The 21,631-nt window shown below is 38.2% G+C and overlaps 1 protein-coding gene across 6 annotated transcripts in view; it reads left to right on the top strand.

Annotated features, from left to right (window-relative positions):
* Positions 1–21,631, top strand: part of LOC134791654 (caskin-2) — a 448,440-nt gene that overhangs the window by 223,604 nt on the left and 203,205 nt on the right. The window contains exon 1 of one of the 6 annotated variants that reach the window (XM_063762729.1): positions 10,855–11,241. The exons of 2 other annotated variants lie outside the window; for them this stretch is intronic. Coding sequence is in view for 2 of the 4 variants with exons in the window: in XM_063762731.1 (XP_063618801.1) it covers positions 11,208–11,241 (34 nt within the window). In the remaining 2 variants the exon portion in view is untranslated. Of the gene's footprint in view, positions 1–10,854; positions 11,242–11,585; positions 11,623–21,631 lie in introns of those variants that run through there. 3 more of the 6 variants (XM_063762728.1, XM_063762731.1, XM_063762732.1) reach the window with 3 other exon arrangements.

Here is a 21,631-nt window from a genome sequence, read left to right on the forward strand (position 1 = left end):
ATTTTTTGTATGGAAATTATCGGTTATTAACCGAAACCGCGGTTATTTCCATACAAAAAATAACCGATTTGCATTCCCTAGTTGGTTCAGAGCGTTTGCCTTGGGAAGCAATGTAAACACATGTTGCCAGAATTATGGATTTATATGGAAAACTACGCCTTCATTTTAATAACACTCTTTAGCAGTCGAAATGATGGGTTATCAAAGTGAAGGCTGTAACGATCTAAATGGGCTTTAAAAACAAAAGACTGTTGTCTGATTGTACAGTGTGTAGTATTAGTGCTGTTATTCTAAAAGAGCATCTAAAAACAGTAAAAACACCATGTACATTTATTATTGTAAATTATTTTCTACGTAAGTTTCGCAAACGTTGACATTTGAATGACTTATTATATCAATCTTATCATACCTACTTTCTTTTCTCAACCGTGCGACACTCTTATGTATAGTCTTAATTATATAGCCTTAAAAACGGTAGAATGAGTATGATCCTTTTTTTTTTGTATTGTAAACTAACGAGCGACTGATCCTAGTTCATGTAAGTATGAAGGAATATTATGAAAGGGCAAAGATCTCGTGTTCATTTTTATAATAATTTTCACTCTTTAACTTTTGAGGAACATGTTACTAAAAAAGTTTTAGAACCGGTACATTGATAACTATTGTCTAGATATAAAGATATTAAAGATACCCATATAATGATATTTACCACTGTCTTTAAAAATCCAACAATTATAACTCCTCGTCAATGAACAGTAATTTGACTAAGCATATGTTATTAGTCATTGTTACAGTCTTACGTCTGAGTGAGTTATTTGCATCACAGGCCATGTGGAACTGGAAACTAGTTATTTCAGAAACATTAGTACAGATTAAATCTAAAGAGCTGGCGCCAAATTTCTATTTGTACGAAAATGTTGAGAGATGGGTATCATCGTCCACACTGTGTTAAGAGGGGATGAAAAGCCAGGAAATTAGAAGGAAGTAAAAAATATGGCACGCCACGGGAAAATTATGACGTAAGGTATTGCCTGATTTTACCTTTTATATCAATTATTCTGAAAATATACTTCTGCTTTGCTCGTCAGCTCCTTGCCTAGCTATCACTAGCTATTTTATACTGCTATGGTATTCAGGGTATTGCAGGGATACGAATGATACCAATGATATACAAATGGTAATAAATGAATATTTAGTATCATAGGTACTTTGGACAACTATAAGGTAGACGTCCGAGTGCTCGTCACTCTCCGAGTACCTACATGTCATCTTCGTCATTGGCAATAGAGGTGACAGCAGGGTGTCATCTATTGGGTATTAGAATGTCGAGCACTGGTACGCTTACGTTAAACGTTTTACATTGACTGACTCATTGAAATTCACACCAATTAGGTACTCCGTTTTCAAATAGTCAGATAATTGATCAAAATTACCGAGGCGGGGCTCAAATTCATTCATCATTTTTTTTCATCATTTCAGCCTATATACGTCCCACTGCTGGGCACAGGCCTCCTCTCATGCGCGAGAGGGCTTGGGCTATAGTCCCCACGCTAGCCCAATGCGGATTGGGGACTTCACATACACCTTTGAATTTCTTCGCAGATGTATGCAGGTTTCCTCACGATGTTTTCCTTCACCGAAAAGCTAGTGGTAAATATCAAATGATATTTCGTACATAAGTTCCGAAAAACTCATTGGTACGAGCCAGGATTTGAACCCGCGACCTCCGGATTGAAAGTCGGACGTCATATCCACTCGGCCACCACCGCTCCCCGGGGCTCAAATTGATCAACCCCTATCAATTGAGCGTTAAATATGTAAATAACTCTGACGAAAATAGCGGCGGGGGTGGTCAATGCGTCGCCTGAAGTAACAGCAGTTATATTATAAGCTTATAATAACTTATAATAAAAGAACAGCCGATATGTAAGTATATGTAAATTAGGATTCGTAGTGTTTTAACTTCAAAATAATATACAAAATTTAACGGATATAATATGAAATTGGATATGGGGTGCCATTTCAGTCATTTGCTATTCTAGAAACATCTGGAGCCAGATCTCTGATGATCTGAAAACGACTATATACACCTTCTGTAATTCTGAATTGACTGATATAAAGTCAAAACAAAAACATAATCTAAAACCTACAATTTCAGAGGTCTGTTGTTTTGTGGTTTTGATACATGGAAAAACCACTATTGAGATAAATAATATCTAAATGGATCGGACATATGCAATCTGAATAAAAAACGACTGGGATTATAGCTTATTTCCCGGCGGGGTTCAGAGGCCGACCGACTTTTGTCGGTTAAAATTTTAGCCCTCATAGATATCGATGATATGCACATTGTACTTATATCAGTCGCATCAATACCGCGGTTATGAACATGGATATATAACTTTATCCCAATGAAGTTAAACCTGTAATTTTATGTAGCTCTGCCAGCATTAATAAACGTTAAAATATATCGTGTACGTGTACTGTGGATCTAATTCAAGGCTTTTACAGACTTTTCTATTTGCAGACGGACGGTTAGATATATGTATATCCCATAAACGTTCCGTTTTGTGCATTGGAAAGCTAACTTTACTTGTATATTGGACAATTGAAATTGAAATATTTATTGCAGACAGTGGTCCATAATATGTACTTATGAAAAATGTTGAAAGCTAATCCATTTTTAACCACTTTCACATATTAATTGCCGAATCCCCCCACTTCCGTAACTCTATCCAGGCAATTAACGTGGCGGTCGTGTTCGGTTACAGACAGTTTTGTATCCGGCATACAATTGTAGCCGGGAATGTATGATGTTACGATTTTCGGGGATTTAGGGAGTGTGATTGATGTAGCAAAATATAGTCTTTGTTAGTAAAAGGCCGCAAATTTGAAAAAATAAAACACGCGGATGCCGTTATTTCTCTTTAATCTTTATTCGTTATTAATCTTTATTTTTCCTACGAAGCCCCGAATAGCGACATCTAAGGACTGTTAACACCATGAAAGCGTAATCATTTGCTCCTACTTGGTCGGCATTGATGCTCCTTTGCTACCCTAAATCCACTTGGTATCACCATTTAATCCGCTTAACCTAAACTACTACGGCGAGTCCGTTTCAAAGTGCTCGATCGATAAAACTGTAAAACAAGTACAATAGATAACATAATCAATCATCACCACAGATAAAGGATGACGCAGTGTTAGCAGACTTGTTGGCACCGCACTTATCAGCTCTTGAAAAGTGGGAAATTTTGTTTTATTTTGTGCGATCAAAAGTAGATTGTGATTTTAAAATGTCACCACTTGAAGCTTGGAGGTGTGTGAAATAAAGGTGATTCAACTGCAGCTACACTACTGTTGCGACATTTATTACTGCATGATGTATTACTGCTCCGGCGTTGATACCGCCAATTTCCTTGATAAAATGAGTGAATTACTGCTGGCAAGAAAAATTTAATTCTTGACTCCATATGGCAACACAATTTACATACATATATTTTACGTGCACTTCCATTTAAAAGGAACTTCCTATGTTAATAAGTAACCTTTTTAAATTATGGTGACTCTCCTGTTTCCCTTGACAAAGGAGATAAACAAGAAACATACTTAGTGTGTTTACCCAATTAGCATAAAAGGTCAACCATGAGATTACTGTAGATCTAGTCACAGAGCATTTGTGTCGAGCAATGGAAACAGGGACCTTAAGTGCGGCTGGCGCATATACAAGGTTCTTTTGACCCTGTATGTATGTACTTCGCGGTTAAAATGGCCTGCCTCAAAAATTACGTTGGCGCGTTACGTTTACAATAATTAGACAATTATTGTAAAGAGAGTAAATAAACAGCCGCAAACAATCAGAGAATTAATTAAATTTATGGAAGCTTGTAGTCAATGAGATTCATCTTAGCCATGCTTGATTAACTTACTATCGGAACAGCAATTAAACAGTAAGAAAGAGAACGTGTCATATAGGGAAGAACAACATGAACTTCTATCGTCGAACATCAATCATGTTCTACAGTTAGAATTCTGCACTAATATCTATTTAGCCAAGTAAGACGGTGGCAATCTCGAAAAGCTTTTTGTGACCGGCAAAGTGGATGGGAAAAAGCCTGGACGTGGACGCAGTCCAATACGTTGGTCTGACCAGATCCGCACCGCTCCACAGTTCACATGGCGCCCCACACCACCAAAGACAGAAACAGATGGAGAAAGATCGTAAGAGAGAAAGTGATATAAAAGGGAGGTCACTACCCTCAATATTGAGGAATATGACGCAAGGAGGAGGAGTTATTCTGTCTCCTAGCGTACCCATTTCATGAACGTTTTTTCATGAAGAATCGTAGTTACGAAGAATAGCTGAGTAACACAATTTGTTTAATTAATTTTTCAACCATTTTATTCCACGCTGCGCCACGTTTTTTAATTAGCCCGGAATTAAAAAGGTTCGCAGACTGACCGCGACAATCTGTGGATAAAAAAACAGAATTTTACTGAATCCTTAATGTTTAGCTTCCAGAGTAACATTTGTTTTAGCTTATTTTAAATTGTTGCTCACGGCAGTAGGTAAGTCATACTAATAATAAGCTAATATTAGTCACTCCATTTCATAACTTTGACGATAAAGAGGAAAACCCGATGTTTAAACAACAGATTGCATCAGCGCATCGCGCTGATCCACGCAGATCAATCTAGGGCATAAGCCAGCAGAAACATATTGTCTTAGTTGCACTTTACACGGATAGAATACAAATAAGATTTACATATGTGTGCTATAGGTAAAGTTGTGTATATAAAGAAATACAAATTATAAATAAATCAGATACCAATTGTCCGTTGGTGTTTCACTACCTCCATACCCAAAAAACCTCTGCTTGCTCAGGGCGACACTCTGAGAGTAGAGGCTCCCATCCACCACCTTTTTACAGGAACCCTTGCTGTGGCATAAGACTCCTTCAGCCTTAATCGGTCGCTTGAGCCTGGGCGATCGGCAGCAAGTATCCATCCGAACCACCTTGATCCCCCCCCGTAGGGAATCCGTCTGTTACCGATAGGTCTCCCGGTACAGACATCCTTGTCATAGAATAAGTTAGGGCTAGGGAAGTAGGGACTTAGGCCAATAGGATCCCTTGCTATCGCCTCCCACCTTATTTTATGCAGTCTGTGCAGGCACATGCAACGCCTGAGTACCATTTGATTCCATATCGTTTCAATCCATTTAGTAATACAGGTACTCGGCCTTAGCGTGTGGCTGTACACCCACTCACCCCGTAGTGCCTCGTATTTGGGGTGAGAGGGTTTTTCATACAAAGGTGATTTTGGAAGATTGTTGGATCGATTTTTTTTTATTATGCGTATTACTATAGCCCCATTTCAAATTGGAATACATTATTTTTGTAGCAGTAGCCTTGAAAATCCCTTCTCATCCCCTCTCAAACTTTCTCTCCCCATTCATAACCCAACTCTCCCCGCGAAACCTACTCACCCCGTTTTACGGTACATAATTTTTAAGAAATGGAAATGAAAGCCGTCTCGAAACATTTAAAATAAAAATCGTAATGTCAGTAACTTACTCCTGGAATATTCTCACCCATCCATCTTGCCTGTTTCACTGACACATCGAACAGTGCCTACCATAAGGATAAGCAAACTGGTCCTAACCTAACAACCTGGACACAGACGGACAAAACGAACACGGCGACGTAGGAAGTCTAAACGTAGGCTGACAAGGGGCTATGGCAGCGTGATAGGGAGAGCCTGTTTAGTCTGTCGTCTAACGGCGCGTTTATAATTCTTAAGGTTTCCATTCCATCTTAAGTGGAGAAGCTGAGAGTCTATGGGCCGATGGAGTCATACGGCGCGTTTAAAATTCTTAAGGCTGCAAGCTAATGTGCAAGCGTTTTGGTCCCGTACGCGAATAATACTTTTTCATCTTTAATACTCTTCCGCGACTTTCACACTGAGGCGGTGCCAGTGTGATAATAACTTAATACGCCATTGCTGGAATATTCTCAGCTTCTCAGGCATTCATCTTGCCTGTTTCTCTGACACATCGAACAGTGCTTACCGTAAGGATGAACAAACTGGTCCTAACCTAACAACCTGGACACAGACGGACAAAACGAACACAGCAACGTAGGAAGTCTAAACGAAGGCTGACAAGGGGCCATGGCAGCGTGAAGAAAGGGAGAGCCTATCGGGTCTGCGATTTAACGGCGCATTTATAATTATTTTGGTTGCGATCCAGCTACGTCCTAGTGTTTTAGACTATAAACTTTTAGTCCCTAACAGCAAAATGTTAATTATAATATAGACATAATTACAAAATCAAAAAACAAAATGTTTTATTTTTTTATGTGGTACTTTATATTATAATACATGCAAATCGTACTATCCGCAGTATTTAAATGACAAACAGACTAGTGAAACATACAACTCCTTCAAAATTTACACCATCTTCAGTAAAATAAAATATGCTATTTCTACCTATAGCCAAGTTAAGGTGTCGATATCGATCTATTCGTAATGTCGTTTATGGCACATTCCTTTTTTTAAATTAGTAAAATAACTTGTGATTAGAACGCGCGCTCGAAACTAGTATCAAACAGGCTGCACCTATCTGACTTTTGTCCATGTTAGGGCGTAGGAGTCATGCTTGACTCTGAACTCGCGAAGCGATTGTTCTGTTAGATGGAAGATAGATACGGCCGATACAAGATATCAATGTTACAATAATATTAGCATTCATCCTTTGAACTCTTGTTTCCACTTGATTCCCTTTATTTAACTCACATAATGGAAATGTTCAGTAAAAACAAAGCTAATTCGGTTTTGTTTACAACCGGATGTCTAAGAAATGGCGTATGGGGGTTTCCCAGGTTTATATTAGTTTCATTTACAGCAAACAATCTGCGGAAGTTTTTGAAAGTAGTTATACATGTACTTAATGGCGAACAATGTATACTGTAGGTATACATAAATAACTAAAATGTCGAAATTCCAAATATGTATATGTATATATGTAAGTACATATTTAATCGATAGGTACTTTTAAAAATTTGGCGAGAAAAGAATCGCCAGTAAGAACTCACTGAATTGCCTATGCTCCTAAAAAGTTATTTATAATAACCGAAGTATTATCGAAGGATTATAACCGAAGTGTTATAATCGAAGGTTGTCTGGAAGAGATCGCTTTTTAGCGATAAGACCGCCTGTTGTTTAACCTCTTCTTCCTGTATTATTTGTATTGTTTTCTGTAATGAGGTGTGCAATAAAAAGTATTTGTATTGTATTGACCAGACCAGTGCAAGTCTGCTGTAATGTTAACCACATACTCACAGATTTACAACTTAACCTTTCATATGTGTGTGCTGGTCTAAAATCGTGGGTTTAAACTTCCAGATAAATACACACGCTTGAAAATCATAATACTTCTTCGGATATCTGGTGAAAAACATTCGTTTTGCAAGCCTAACTTTTAATTCGCAATTTAAAAAGCCGAAAGACAATTCGGGACGGTAGCCCTTGCCCTCGCTGCAGTGCATCGACCGAGCTACCGGTTTTGTTGACTAATTAAAAACCACGCCGATGCGACTTTTGGAAATGAATGAACGCTATCGAACACCAATAGCTGCTGGAGAGTTAAAACAATAATCATCATTATCATAACTTAAGCTCTGCTGTTGACCGTGGAGTAATCGCCAAACCTTTCATTCTTGCATGCGCTAGTTTTGGATTTCTTCGACGCATTCTTTTTCATTTGGCTTACATATATAATTCTAGGCTCTCCTCTACTTCTCGTCTTTTCAATCCTGCCTTCCAAAATGATTAAGAAAAATAATATTGCTTTGCTATTCCGCGATATAATAACGTGCTGGTGTTTTAGTGCTAACCCGTTATACTTACTTGTGTATTTTTACATGCAAGTAATGATGCTGGGATTAAAAGTTTTTTGAATTGTGATAATGTATAAGAAGACGTAGTGTGATATGATCCCTAGGAAAGGTAGACTGACGAACTGATCAAAATTGTAGAAATGCAGAACACGAATAGGAACAGCTCTTAAGCAGTGTGGTCCATGGGGGAGGCCTTTGTCCAGCAGTGTTTAGGGTGATATGATGATGATGATGATGATGATAAATCGAAAAGAGTTGATAGCTAGTGTAGGATCATTTGCCAGACTAAATAATGTAGATATATTGTATTATAATATAACCGTATTGTTTTCTTTACAGGTAAGTTAAATCGAAGAATGGATGATTAATGATCGGTGAGGATGAAGACTAGCTAAAGCCCCTGCTACACGGCAGCCGACAAGCCCCCAAACCGCGTGGCCTTGGTCTGTCCCGGACCGTGTAGACAGTTGTTACCAACAAAATTTCGTTTGACCTCCGGACGCCCTTGGCATGCGAGCGCGCGCCAGCGACCGCGGTCTGAGCGGTCGGTCCGGAACCGTGTAGCCGCCCGACGCCGACCGCACTAGGCCATTTCGCTTGAAGGACGCGCCGTGTGCGCTCGTGTGGTTAATAGCCATGCCATGGGTACTCAGTAGCATTTCTAATAATTCATCAAATACTTTCCTCTTCATTCTCAGAAAGTTATGTATGTCCCCGTAGCGTAGTCCAGCGAATTCATTAAGTTGAAATGATTCAACAAATGCCGTTTTTTGAGCCAGCGTTTCATTCATATACCCTTTTCTTTTTTTACAAACTTTTTATTAACTTGCAATATACCTAATGTAAGTATGTAAATATGTTTTTATGGGTCAAATCTTGCAAGTTAAATTAGACCCACTTTCTAGTTTCCGATGGAGCTGAAAATTTGCATACATATATAAGTCGGGTGACAATGCATTATTATGGTACCATGGAGTTGATCTGATGATGGAGACAGGAGGTGGCCATAGGAACCCTGTGATAGAACAACGCGACCTAATTGTGTTTGGGGTTTTTAGAATTGTCTCGACGAGTATTAGATGCCTCTGGAAAGAAAAGTACAGTCAGCGATAAAAGCTTGTACCAAATATTATTTTTTTGCCAAAAACTTATTTTTTTGTCATTGCACTAGTATGAGTAGGTAGGTTATGAAATTTGGCGCCCCGGCCAATAAGTTTTGCCGCCCCAGAAGTGAAGGAAGAAAAACAAAATGCAATCCGCCAGGGGTGGCATACGCAGCCCTTAGGCCCATACGCCACTGAGTAGGTACTAATGCCACGCCAACTTTCTGAAAGGTTAGGGGCCATTTTGTGCGCTTGCAATACGTGTTGTCTGTCCGCGAGTTCTGAACACACTGTGGTTTGCCACCGTCTAGCCAGACAACTCAGACGGACCCACACACCAAGGACAGACCTAGGTCAGACGGTTAGTAGGCTTGTCGGCTGCCGTGTAGCAGGGGCTTAAATCAAGGAACCGGGAAAGTTGACGGGAACAGACGAGGTGGACACCTAGAATCAGCTACTCGAGACCAGGACAGTATCCAGCCCTGGTAAAATTTTGGATTTTCTATATTGACCTGTCATTATTTAATATCTTACACGACGAAGCGCGGAAATATATCTGACAAAGATTTGTGGGACTAACGCTTCTCCACAGTAATATCTATAACGTCTGTTTCTTTTTCCCTCCCAAATGAAAGAGAAAAAAACCTGCTCAACCAATTGAAAAAAATATCGGTCATAGTTACCAAAACCGGGCATGGATATCTCAAGTTCTTAATTATGTCAGTAATAATAAAAGCAACTGGAGATCAACTGGATTCTCACCCCGGCCATGATTTGATAATAATAGTAACAATAACCAGTCGACCTTGTGGTCCGGCCTTCCCAGAATAATCATAAAACGACCAAAAGCTAAGAATTGAGGGTTTCGGGCAGTTCGACTTAATGCCCGATTAGTCAGATGATTTTGGAGCCTACGAATCATTTGGATGACCTACCTGCCTTGTTTTTAGTCTTGGATTTTTGGATTTTGATTTCTGTTGATGCTAAAAAACTTGGCGTTAAAATTCGTTTTTTTTTGTTTGCCTTTAGACTACCTAGCTCTAAACTAAGATGATACTTTTTAATCTCAGCAGCATGAGCATTAATTTCGAAACTTCTGTAATCTTAATAAAATGATTTTTTAGAACTGCAGATTCAGATTTAACCCAAGATAGCAATAGGTACTTCAAATACAATTTATTTATAGGTTTAAGGTAGTAAATAAATAAAGATTAACCTACCTACGTTGATTTTCGTTCACCTCTCGTAGGTAAAGTATATACTTTTTGTCTTATTGTAATTCGCAAATGGTCCCTTCAGGTCCTCTCGCCTTTTTATTCGCCTCCACAATCTGTGGATGAGAAATGGATAAATTTTAATTCGTTTCGATGAAATATTTCGCCCGCCAGGTTTCACACTCGCTCTGAATACAGATGTGCGGTTGTTAAATTAATTAACTAATTTTTGCTGCGAATTTTGCATTTCCAAATGGAAACTTTCTGTTTAACAAGAGGTTTTTTGACGTGCTTAATTGGTTGCTTAATTCAATTTTGATAGGATATAATTACCTTTATAAAACTTGTTTGAATTCATCTTGGGCTTTAAAAACGTATATCATTTTCATAAAGTTGTTCTGATAGACACGTTTATTTAAATAAAAAGTAGATTCGTTCGATAGATTATCATTTTATAAGCGACAACTACTAGGAACTGGACATGTTGATAAACAATTGTCGAAGCAAGCACCTATTGACGGTGGCGACGTGCAGAATGTCGCAACTTTATCGATGCACTCGTCGTCGAGTGTGCAGATAACGGCACCGCGTAAATAAACTACAATCGTGGGTTATTACATTATCGAGCGGCAGATCGCGGCCCACGCGAGCCCTGTCAAAGAAGAAAAAACTACGAGAAACGCACAAAGGTCCGGAGCAGTCGCTGGACTTGTTGGGTGCGATGTTCTGGCGGGAAGAGCAAGGGGGAACGGCTACCGCACGACTCGCGTCGCTTGCACTCCGAGCAGTCAGTTTCTCACCCGCGCTCGTTGTGAACGCACGCGCGCTCTGCTCAGTGAACGAAACGTGTATCCAATTTAAACTTGTGACAAAACTTAGTGCACGGACGTCAGTCTTAAGTGGATCTCAGTGCAGTGTCAGTGACGTTCCATTATGAATGTGTGCTTTATGTGCTGAAACTAATTATCGTGAGTTTCTGGAAACTTAAGCCGATGGTCCTCTTGAATAGTAACATGAAAATAAATGGTAAAGTCCCCTAAGTTTATGCATGATGTGCGTGTTCTATGTTGGTATGCTGGATTAGGATCTGATTGGTTTGCACGACGCACGGATCATTCGAGGTTTGCACATCATGGGAGAAGAGGCTTAAAAAAACATCTTTAAATGAATATGGACCACCGAGACAGCCAAAACAATGGCAGACCTTGGTCACACACAGACGACATTGACTCTCCGAATGTAAATTTGAGTTAGCATGAACATAATGGTGTGTTTAGAAGTGTATGTATTATGAATAAAGGCTTGTGTGTGTGACCCTGTCGCGCCTACGGGACTTGTGGGTGGACGGCATAGCTCCACGGCCTAGCGCAGCAGTGGGTGTTTGAATGGAGCCAGTTAATAATAATGGTGAGATTTAATCACCACCATGGAGGTTACACAACAAAGCAAGCATGCCTGTTGTTCAATCGTAGAAAACTTTAGAAATAATCGTTTCTGATAAACTAACACAGTTAACCTTGAACGCGCTTGTAGCACAGCATAGGCGTCTTTACTAACCCTTGACTTGGGTCTGCCAAACATGATGGCTACCTAATTACTTTACGATCGCAATACTGATATTAGCTTTGTTTGACACTTATCTTTACGCCGATCTTGATTGGCAAACTATTCTAACTAACTCTGATAGACAACCAATATCATTTGATATTGGTATACCTACCTAAAATGTAACATGAGAATTGTGTTAAACGTTAGCACATGTACAAATAATTAATGTTTTGCTAAAAGCCTCTGAAGAGGCTGAATCCCTACAAGCTCGAGTGTAACTAAACAATTTGCACATGTTACGGAACAGACCTCAGATGTCGACGGACAAAAAACAGCTCCCCACATGTGCAGCCGAATTCGGGACGCATACGATGCGATGACACCATTAGGGTGAATGTTTGGCCAAATGTCGATATTCGCTAGAAATTTGCGGCAATTTAAATAAATCTCGCTGACCTTCAGGCGTCGATAGTGTCTGAGAATAAAACTAAAATAATTATTGATGTAGGTTCAGCTCAAGCGCGAGCAATATTTATACCAGCCACAAAAGAACCAAATAGTGATAGTAAAGATAATAAACGTTTGCCCACGCATCTGAAATAACAAATCCAACGGAGAGAATGAAATTTAATTAAAGATTGAATTACTCTGTTATTATAGACGTATGATGAATGGGGGAAAAGAGAAAAAGTCGAAGGTTTCTCAAAACCTGCGCGGGCGGCACGTGGGACGCCAGATGCTCGCGCGCATCCACGATCCTTTATCTCGTGACTAACTGCAGCTGAGGATTAAGCCCCATTATGTTGCAGTTAAAGCGGAACAAAGCTTTCAAAAGTCCTTTCACAGGGGTGTGCAGTTTGCGTAAAGAATTCAATGGATCTTGAAGATGTTTTTATTGGACTTGAAAAGTATTTTGGGCGACGCAATAACGTTCTCGATAAAGATACTGTAGATAGATCATAACACTGTATAGATAAACGGTAGCAAGCAAAACGTTTAGGAAGTGAAAGCGGCTCCAGGGCCAGGGAAACAGAAATCTTTTAGAGAAATCAGATCGGGTTATCTGCAGCTTAATCCAAAATGACAGCCATAAACTACAGCAGAATTTGCGCAAATGGCCGTCTAGATCCCAAAGGGGTCAAGTCCGGCTCGAGGAGTTTTTCCACCGATTATGATCGAGTATCTACGGTCACTGCCTTGTACGGCAGCCTGCGCCAGAGTCGCTCTATTGACAACTGTGGGATCGACGGCGGCGGCCCGATAAGATCTACTCTCTAGGTGTTTTCATAATTTCTCTATCCCTATTCGATGTAATTGAGCGCATAATGTGAGAAAATCGTTTCGGAATTTGTTTGGTATGAATGAATGGGTCGAGATATGAAATCAATTGAATGTCAATATAGCTACGGTATTTAGGTCAGCGTGTTGACGATTCTACTTATAAGTCACACCAAGATTAAATTGTCGATGATAAGAATCTTTAGAAATATTGTAATTTTTCTGGATAGTTCAGTAGTTGCTAAACAAGCTGTGAATTTTAATTAAGAACCACCTACGTGGCACAAATGTATTCCAGTAAATGGAATCAGAACAATACCTACTTCTCTGGGAACACCTAACATTTGCATCAAACCGGCGTAGCAAACACATTGTAAACTCCAACAAACAGTCCTTAGCGACACGTGTAGCGAGTTTGAGTAATCGGCAAGAATGCTTTATGAATATTAATTCCGCTGAGCGCGAGGAAAATCAAACCAGGTGCAACAATACTGCTGAGCTACATCTGTTTCAACTGTTAACCTCACTTGTTATAACTTTGTATGCAACGTTATTTGTATTGTAACTGTTTTCCTGTTTTCTACCTCACTATTATCCTAGATGTTATAGGGTATAACGGTAGAAAAAATGGACGAATTTGGTTACAATATTAAGCTTCTAACCAATTTAGCTGTGAGCTACTGAAGATCAACTGTATTAGTTGCAGTGGTTGAGGTAATTAATGAATATTATACGGAGGCTCATGGACTGAGCCATCCTTATAAGGTGCTTCTAGGTAGAACCATTATCTGTGTTTGTGTGATACCAAAGTCCTAGGAAACCGGTATTGATTATAAATTATCTGAGAATGAGATCACGTAGGCTAATGTTAAACATTGTAATATGCATGTGTGAATCATGTTTAAAAATGGATCTATGTAAATTGAAACAGAGACCACATAACGTTAACAAATATCTTGTATAGACAGATTAGACAGGTATAAATAATCCTACATTTTTAAAATTACATATGTAAATTTTATGCAGAATCAGAGACTTTTATTGCAGCGAGGAGGTAGAATTAAGTTTTTAACCCTCTTTAAGTATTATAAATTATACACCAGGAAGAAAAATTAACGCGAATCCGTGTAATTGAAGCGCACGTACCACACCACCTGTCAGGCAGCTGCCAGGGATTATATTCCAAAGCTTTCATCTCACCGGCGAGTCTAACGCTCAGGTGGACCAGTATAAGTGAGCTCTTCCGTTATGTATAGTTGTTACGGGTCTGACGTTACACTGGATTTCCCAAAAACTTGAAAAGTCCGCGCTCGCGTTGTTTATGGGAATGGGTTTAGAACAGGCGTTCAAAATTGGTCCGAGCACTCCCCCAAAACCATACAAGGACGCAGATGTTTTTGAACGTACATTTTCGATCCAGGTGTATCTGATGCATATCTTTTAACATTTATGTTACAGCCAACAATCTTGAATGATGGAATTGTACTTTCGTCATGTTTGTTTTATACTCTCGTTTTAACTACCGGTGCAACAGTTGAAATTGTATCGGTCATAGTTGCTGAATTACTGTAATTTGTATATCAAGATTTGTACTTGTTTGCAGTTAGGTCGCGCTTCCTCTTTACAACATTGCAAATTTACAGTTTGATTCAGCGAAATTACAATTTTATAAACAGGAAACTAAATTCAGGCTAAGAACGCAATACTGACCTGGTTTAACGCGAGTAATTGACAATGAACTCTCCATTAGGACGCCTGACTGAATTTTCGTTCTAAATTAATTTGCTCGAGGAATCTTGACGAATTCACTTATTACGTCTAAATTAATTCCTTAAAACGTTACCGGAGACCTTTCATTGCCCGGAATGAGGCCGTTTCTAATATAATTTGTCTCATCCCACTTCTTTCATTTTCCTCTCGAGTAATTATATTTACCAAAATATCTATGCTCGTCTGCTTCTATCCTTATAGTGTATTTGTTTTCGTTGATTTCTTTTTTTGTTTTCGTAACTAGATCCAAATTAGTTTTCTCCCTTAAATTTGGTTGACCTGTCTATTACTTGCCTCATAAGTCGGCCTAATGTATCCAATAGTACTCCATCACGGGCAGCACGGCTGCAGAGGAAATAGGACTGAAAATAAATCGCCCTTACACGGCAGACTGAAATAGACTGGCGTTCTGTGCTTCAATTTCTTTGCTATTACCATATCCTGTGCCGGAGTGCTTCCGTTGCTATCGAATGTTACTTCCAAGTAGATGTAATGATGGTTTTATTTAATTCCTTTGGTAAATACTTCAATAAAGAAGTATTTATTATTATTTATGCTTGACTGCAATTTATCAACATAAATATTTGGTTGTGCTTCCTTCTTTGTCATAATAAAATTCAAATGTTAAACATACATTCCTCGAGTAGGCCTTGGTTCTTCCACATATATAAGTTTATGTATTGGCAACTTAGAAATTGTAGCACACAAAGAAGGGCTTCGTCGGCCATAAAGAATATTGGTTCGCATAATTTTGTGTCATAAAAATTACTTGTATAGTAACACCAATTAAAAAGAGCAAATCAGGTAAAGCAGGTAGTTTGCACATTTACCATGTGGGAAGTATCCGTGGTAAAAAAATAAATAAAAAAGCATGTAAAATTCCACTGATCAAGATGACGAATTGGGTTATTTCCGGATAGATGTGCCTTTACGGTGGCCGAACCCTATTAGAGGATAGTAATAGAGTCATTTATGACATTAATCAATATTCAGACACAGCATAATGCCTTTATTTATACCAGAGCATTAATTAAAACTCACATTACCGCAGTTACACCCAGTTAATTTGCCGTGGGTAATTTACTTCGCGCCGTATCGTTACAGTATTGCTATTATATCGCATGACTTGTACTTCCATGACGAGGGACGGTGACATGTCGTTAATCACTCCCATTCTTTGGAAGAATTTTGATTTTCAGTCTGAATGGGTATAGGGATTAACAATGACGAATGACAGTTAATTAAAAGTTTCCGATAGCTGTGAATTGATTTCATTGAGTCAATGGTGACCTACTTGCCGTGGCTTTAGTAGAGAGACTCGGAGACATCGTATACCTATTCGTAGCTCTGGTGCATTCAAATTTACCTGCTTGAAACGTGGTGTGAATATTTTTGCACCGAGAGTTGAAACAAGTAGGTGAATGTTCTACAGCAGGCGGATTTACTGTCATGTCTCAAAGTTAAGGGTTACCTTTATTTGCCAGCATAAAGTGTTTTTCATATAAATAATGACCATAAAATTACATTGGAATTAAAACAATTAAACTAAATTACTCCTTCTGGTCCATTGTAAAGGTGTTCAGAAATTTCAAATTACTGAGATAAACCCCTGTAATAATTAAGACTCATTGTTGTTATAACACAGTCTTTGAACGATACTATCCATATCCGGATAATTTTTTAATTTCCAAAACTTTCTCACAGCTTCGCGCCGTTTTTGTTATCCTGTTTGCCCGGAATAAATTAGTTTCAGGATTGAGTTGAGTCACAGCTGTGACTTTTTTAATTTCCTCTATTTGTTTATTTTGTTGGAGCGAGTAAAAAAGTTTTTAGGGTCGTTAACATTTTTATTTTTTTGGACAAAGCGTTTGAGCGTGGGGTTATATCCTATAGTCCATAATTCACTGATTTAAGTAATAAAAAGGTCATCCTTATCAATAATATCGCAGTTTGCTTTTAGAAAAGCTTCCCAAGCTATAAAACAAATAAATTTTAGACACAAATAAACATTATGGTCTCTTTTTATATTTACTCCAACTGTACATTAAATCCTACTACAAAAAGGCATCAACTTGAGGCTGTGTTCTCTACAAATTATCAATACAGACAGTGGTATCTAAATCTTGGGGATTCATCCGAGTCGCAGGTGGCCCTGCGTTTAACGTCCTAGCCGTGTAACTCCCATTGGTTGCGTTCTCATGGGACCACTATTCCTTGACCTTATAGATCCGTGACAACTACGAGTAATGGAGAAGCAAGCTTCATAATGGTTTCCTGAGTCTTCAGCTAGGCCGTGATCGGAATGACTGGCCTGGCATCTAGCCAGGCTTAAACAACTCTCTTAAGAGCTACGGTTTACTTGAACGATGCGGGATCTTATTAAAAGATTATACGACTTGCTTGGACGGATGTTGATGCGTGAGTTAAGCCTAATTTACAAATACAAATATGTAATTATGAAGTGGATACAAGGACGAGACATTGTCACATTTGTAACGCTGTACAAACATTCGCGTTTGAACACACTTGGTATGTTAACCTGATCTTTCTTATACCTCGTTGTTCTTGTTTGCTTCTTAAGCCGGAAGGTAACCAAGGTCAGTTCAGCTAATAAATCCCATTATATTACCACTAGAGCCACTGCAGCACTAAACCATATTCGGTGTACTGAAGTCCGATTGGTTGTTAGCGTTGTTACTGAACATCGCATCATTCCTTTGACAAATCGTCAGTTTAATTCAACAAAACAATTTTATACTGCAACGTCGCCGAAATTATTAAGTTTTAGTTAAGTGCAAAACTTTGTAAGTCACGATTTACACCGAAACTTCCAAACCATCTTCAACTTGACCAACAAGAATAACTCCGCGTAAACAATGTTCTCTAGAAAGTTTCCGACTTTTTTCTTTTTGCCGTCATCCTCGCTCGGTCCGATTAGTCAAGGTTCCCAGTTTGGTGCATGCCTTAACCGGGCTCTTTGTAATCTCAACACCATTTACGCCTCTGTCATCGCTATCTTTCTCGCTTTGATTTAATTGTACCCTTTGTTCTTGAGGCATATGTTTAACTGCATGTTTGGAAACTTTTTCTTCATTAGATGTATCAGTGTGTGCTCTGTAATTAATATCTTCAATGTTTACGGGTCAGGAACCTGCATATCTTGAATGTCAAGGTAGGTGAAATTGTGTTTTATACTTGCATTGATTAATGATTTTCTTAATTTAAGTGTAAGGTCAGTATGAGTGCAATATTATTATTATTAATTGAATTTGAATTGTATTATTGAAATTGTACCTATTCATTTATTTTTTATGGCGTAGAACAACTTGGTAGAACTTATTGGTTATTAATAAAACCCCTATAGATGAAATTGTAAATAGATTTCCTATGACCGGTATTTTATTATAAAGTCGTATTCTATAAGTAAATATGGCGAAGTTGTAAATTTTGACATTTAGGTGTCTTTTAAAATAAATCTACCACTCATGAGTTATTTTCGTCTATACATATACAATTTCGTATTTCGTACAACAGACGCAGGTGGGTAAATGTTGTTGAGTTATGATAAGAGCATGTGTTGAGTTATGGTTGTTTGGTGCTTATTTTAATACACAATTTACGTTAACTGTTTAACCGGCAACTTCGCAGGAGTTAAAAGTAATGTAATTTTAAAACATTTACAACATAAAAGCTAAAGTTAAAACTAGAAATAAAACAAAAATAGTAATGTAACATATTAGAACTAAGATAACTTGTCGTGATGCATTTGAGAGTACTAAAAGGTGTAGTGATGCGTTTAGTTAATTGTCAGTAAAGTGACATTGTAAATGTAAAAAAATAGTTTCTAGAATTTCTTTTTAGTTTATGTGAGCACCACGAACCTGAATTGAATTATTTTAATAGCGTTTTGCTTGTCTTGTTTATATTTCCAACACGATTCTACAGTCACATTTAATTACTCCTATTCTCTTGTAAACTCGCATAGTCTTATTTGTATCCGCGTCATGAATTTAGAATATTAATACTAATGGGCTTAACCGATGTGAGTTTCTCTCACCCTTTAGCTCCGTCATTATATCTGTTAATCTCATAATCTCCATCGTCAAAGTTGGCCACAGTAACAGTAAGCCCTTTGAGCTGTGGAACGTCAACAATGACTCCCTAATCACCGTGAGTGAATTTATGTGAGACTCGCACATATTCATATACATAATATATCTATATGGTGCGATTAGTATGTAGTCTATAGACAGTTCATGATATCATTGATATCACAGACCCAAATAAACAGCGCATGTGATTAGTGATTGGCATAGTATATCGTCAACAAAATTGTATTTTTACCGATTCTAATTACTTAGGTTAGATTAGTGGTAACGGTGTTTTTTCTTTAATTATCTTCAATTTGGGTCGTACTATCCATAAAAGCATTTTTTTATGGTAGCCTTTTAAAAACTAGAACTGTAAGTGTGACTCTAGAGTCTGTGCGGAAAGGGAAGAGTCGTGGAATGTATGGAGTACCAATACATTCCACGACTCTTCTCTATCCGCACAGTCCATAAGTATACTTAGTACAATAATGATGATCATTACGCAAAGTAGTGTGTTACGTGGTCTACAATATATATCTATGTTGAACCTCTTTCGCGACGCGGGCACTCAATTTATTACTTACGATAGTGTCAACGACTAATGATTACTATCGATCTGCCATGCGTTAGCGCATGCGATCCAAGAACATGCCCCTTTCTATCTGTTCCAGATAGAGAGAAACGGCTATATAATACCTGACTGGCTTGCTGAAACATTCTACCTGATACTATTTACAGGGTGACATCGGACGTAAACGGAAATCACCTTTTCTATATCTTTTACTGACTGCCACGTATTTGCAGTGTTTCATTATCATTTTCATTATGGGCACTGCTTTATTATGGCGTTTATTATAGGCGACCCCTGATACTACGTTGTTTTGTTTGTGTATGATAAGGATCATGATCATGACCGAATTTTATTCATCTTTTTGCATTTTTTTCTAGAACTATTTTATCTTCTCAATTCAGTATAACCGAGGTTTCAGCCCACGATTTTTGACCACCACATACACATAAAAGTGAATACAACAGTTATGCCTCCCTTAATAAGGGATTGAAAGAACGTCACACACTTTAACGAAATTACTAAATAAGTAGGTCCTACGCATATATTTACGTGAATTTCATTAATAAGCTTCCCTGCTGTTCGTCATCACTACTTGTTTCTCGATCACGTCTCAAATTTCACCCTGTACCTATCTCTATTGACCTATTTTTCAACTAATTAAATAAACCGTTCAAAACTCTGCAAACTAGAATTTAATTTACTAACTTTGTTATCTCTTAAACGACTACCGAAATCGATTTCAATTATTAAATCAAAAGCTTTCGATCATTTCGCTTGTCAATAAAAGTAATCTGGTATAGCCATTATAAATATTAACTTTTCGAAACTACGATACAAAAGAATGTGGTATATATCATGGCAAGCGATCCATCAAAGGTGGTACTACGTCCACACTTAATTGATGATTCGTATACCTTATTGCAAAGAATTAAGGTTCAACAAAGGTCAACGAGTGTTGCTGGTGGTACTAAGAGTACTGTTAATTCTGCTCGGATGTTTTTACAATGTCAACGGCCGAACGAGTGAAACACAGTGTGTCTTTAACCTTGGAGCATAAAGCGAAGATCGATCGATTGAACGTCAAACTGAACTAGTTTTTGTTTCAAATGTTTGGAATAAAACATTTTTTCTTAACTTATTTTGTTAATGACTATGTGAACGTAAAGGGGCCCACTGATTAACAGTCCGCCGGATGGTATAGGCCTGTCAGTTGTTCGGAACTGTTAAAATTTTGTTGTAACTGACAGGCCGATACCGTCCGGCGGACTGTTAATCAGTGGGCCCCTTTAGGTACACTTAAAGTACATAACTACTTTTCTGATTACAAATGCCAAAACCTGCGATCTACATTACTTGCTTTTTATCTTTTAACTTTAATAAATATCAGACATAAGTTATTTCTAATATTAAAAGTATTAGGTCCTTTTTGTACACTAAACACTAACTAATGGCAAATGCTCTTTAATATAACAGTTCAGTTCAATTCAGTTTAAGGTGTTTAATCGACTTTTGCATTCAAGGCCCACGGCTAACGACACCCTGTAGATTCACTCATACACAACAATGAAAGCAAATAAAAATTATATTAATCACAGCGTACCACAATCGATTCTGTGGAGCGAAGTTTTTGCACGAATCGTTTTTGCATGATACGCAATTACGGCTACACACATACGAATTAACTGACAAATTTTAGACCTTAATACATTGCAATAAAGTTTAGGAATGGTCAGGAAACTGCCGATGATAGTACGGACAATCTCTCAACTAGAGTGACATTTACAATAGCTTACCAAGCTTGGGTAAATTAAAGCTTCAGGTTAACCAATAGAAGTGCGCTCTCAGATAACGTATAGTCATTTCTGTACAGCAGGTCACGTTACACTGGACGGGTCTTGGAATACATGGCATAGTCCAAGAATTTTATCGTTATTGGCATTCGGCTTTCTAATACGAGCTTTGTGATTTTGAAAGTACCTGTATGATCGATGCATGGACTTGTCTGATTATCGGTTCAATAATTATGGACATGTCACGAGTGGCTTTGGGGCGATTAGAAATATGCGCAGTCATGGCGAGAAGCAGTTTAGTAAAAAGTTTAGTATAAGAGAGGATCTGGATTTTTTTATTTTGTTAGCTAGGTAGGTTAAGTTGAAAG

The sequence above is a fragment of the Cydia splendana genome, chromosome 6 (assembly GCF_910591565.1).
Source record: "Cydia splendana chromosome 6, ilCydSple1.2, whole genome shotgun sequence".
Classification (NCBI taxonomy): Eukaryota; Metazoa; Arthropoda; class Insecta; order Lepidoptera; family Tortricidae; genus Cydia; species Cydia splendana.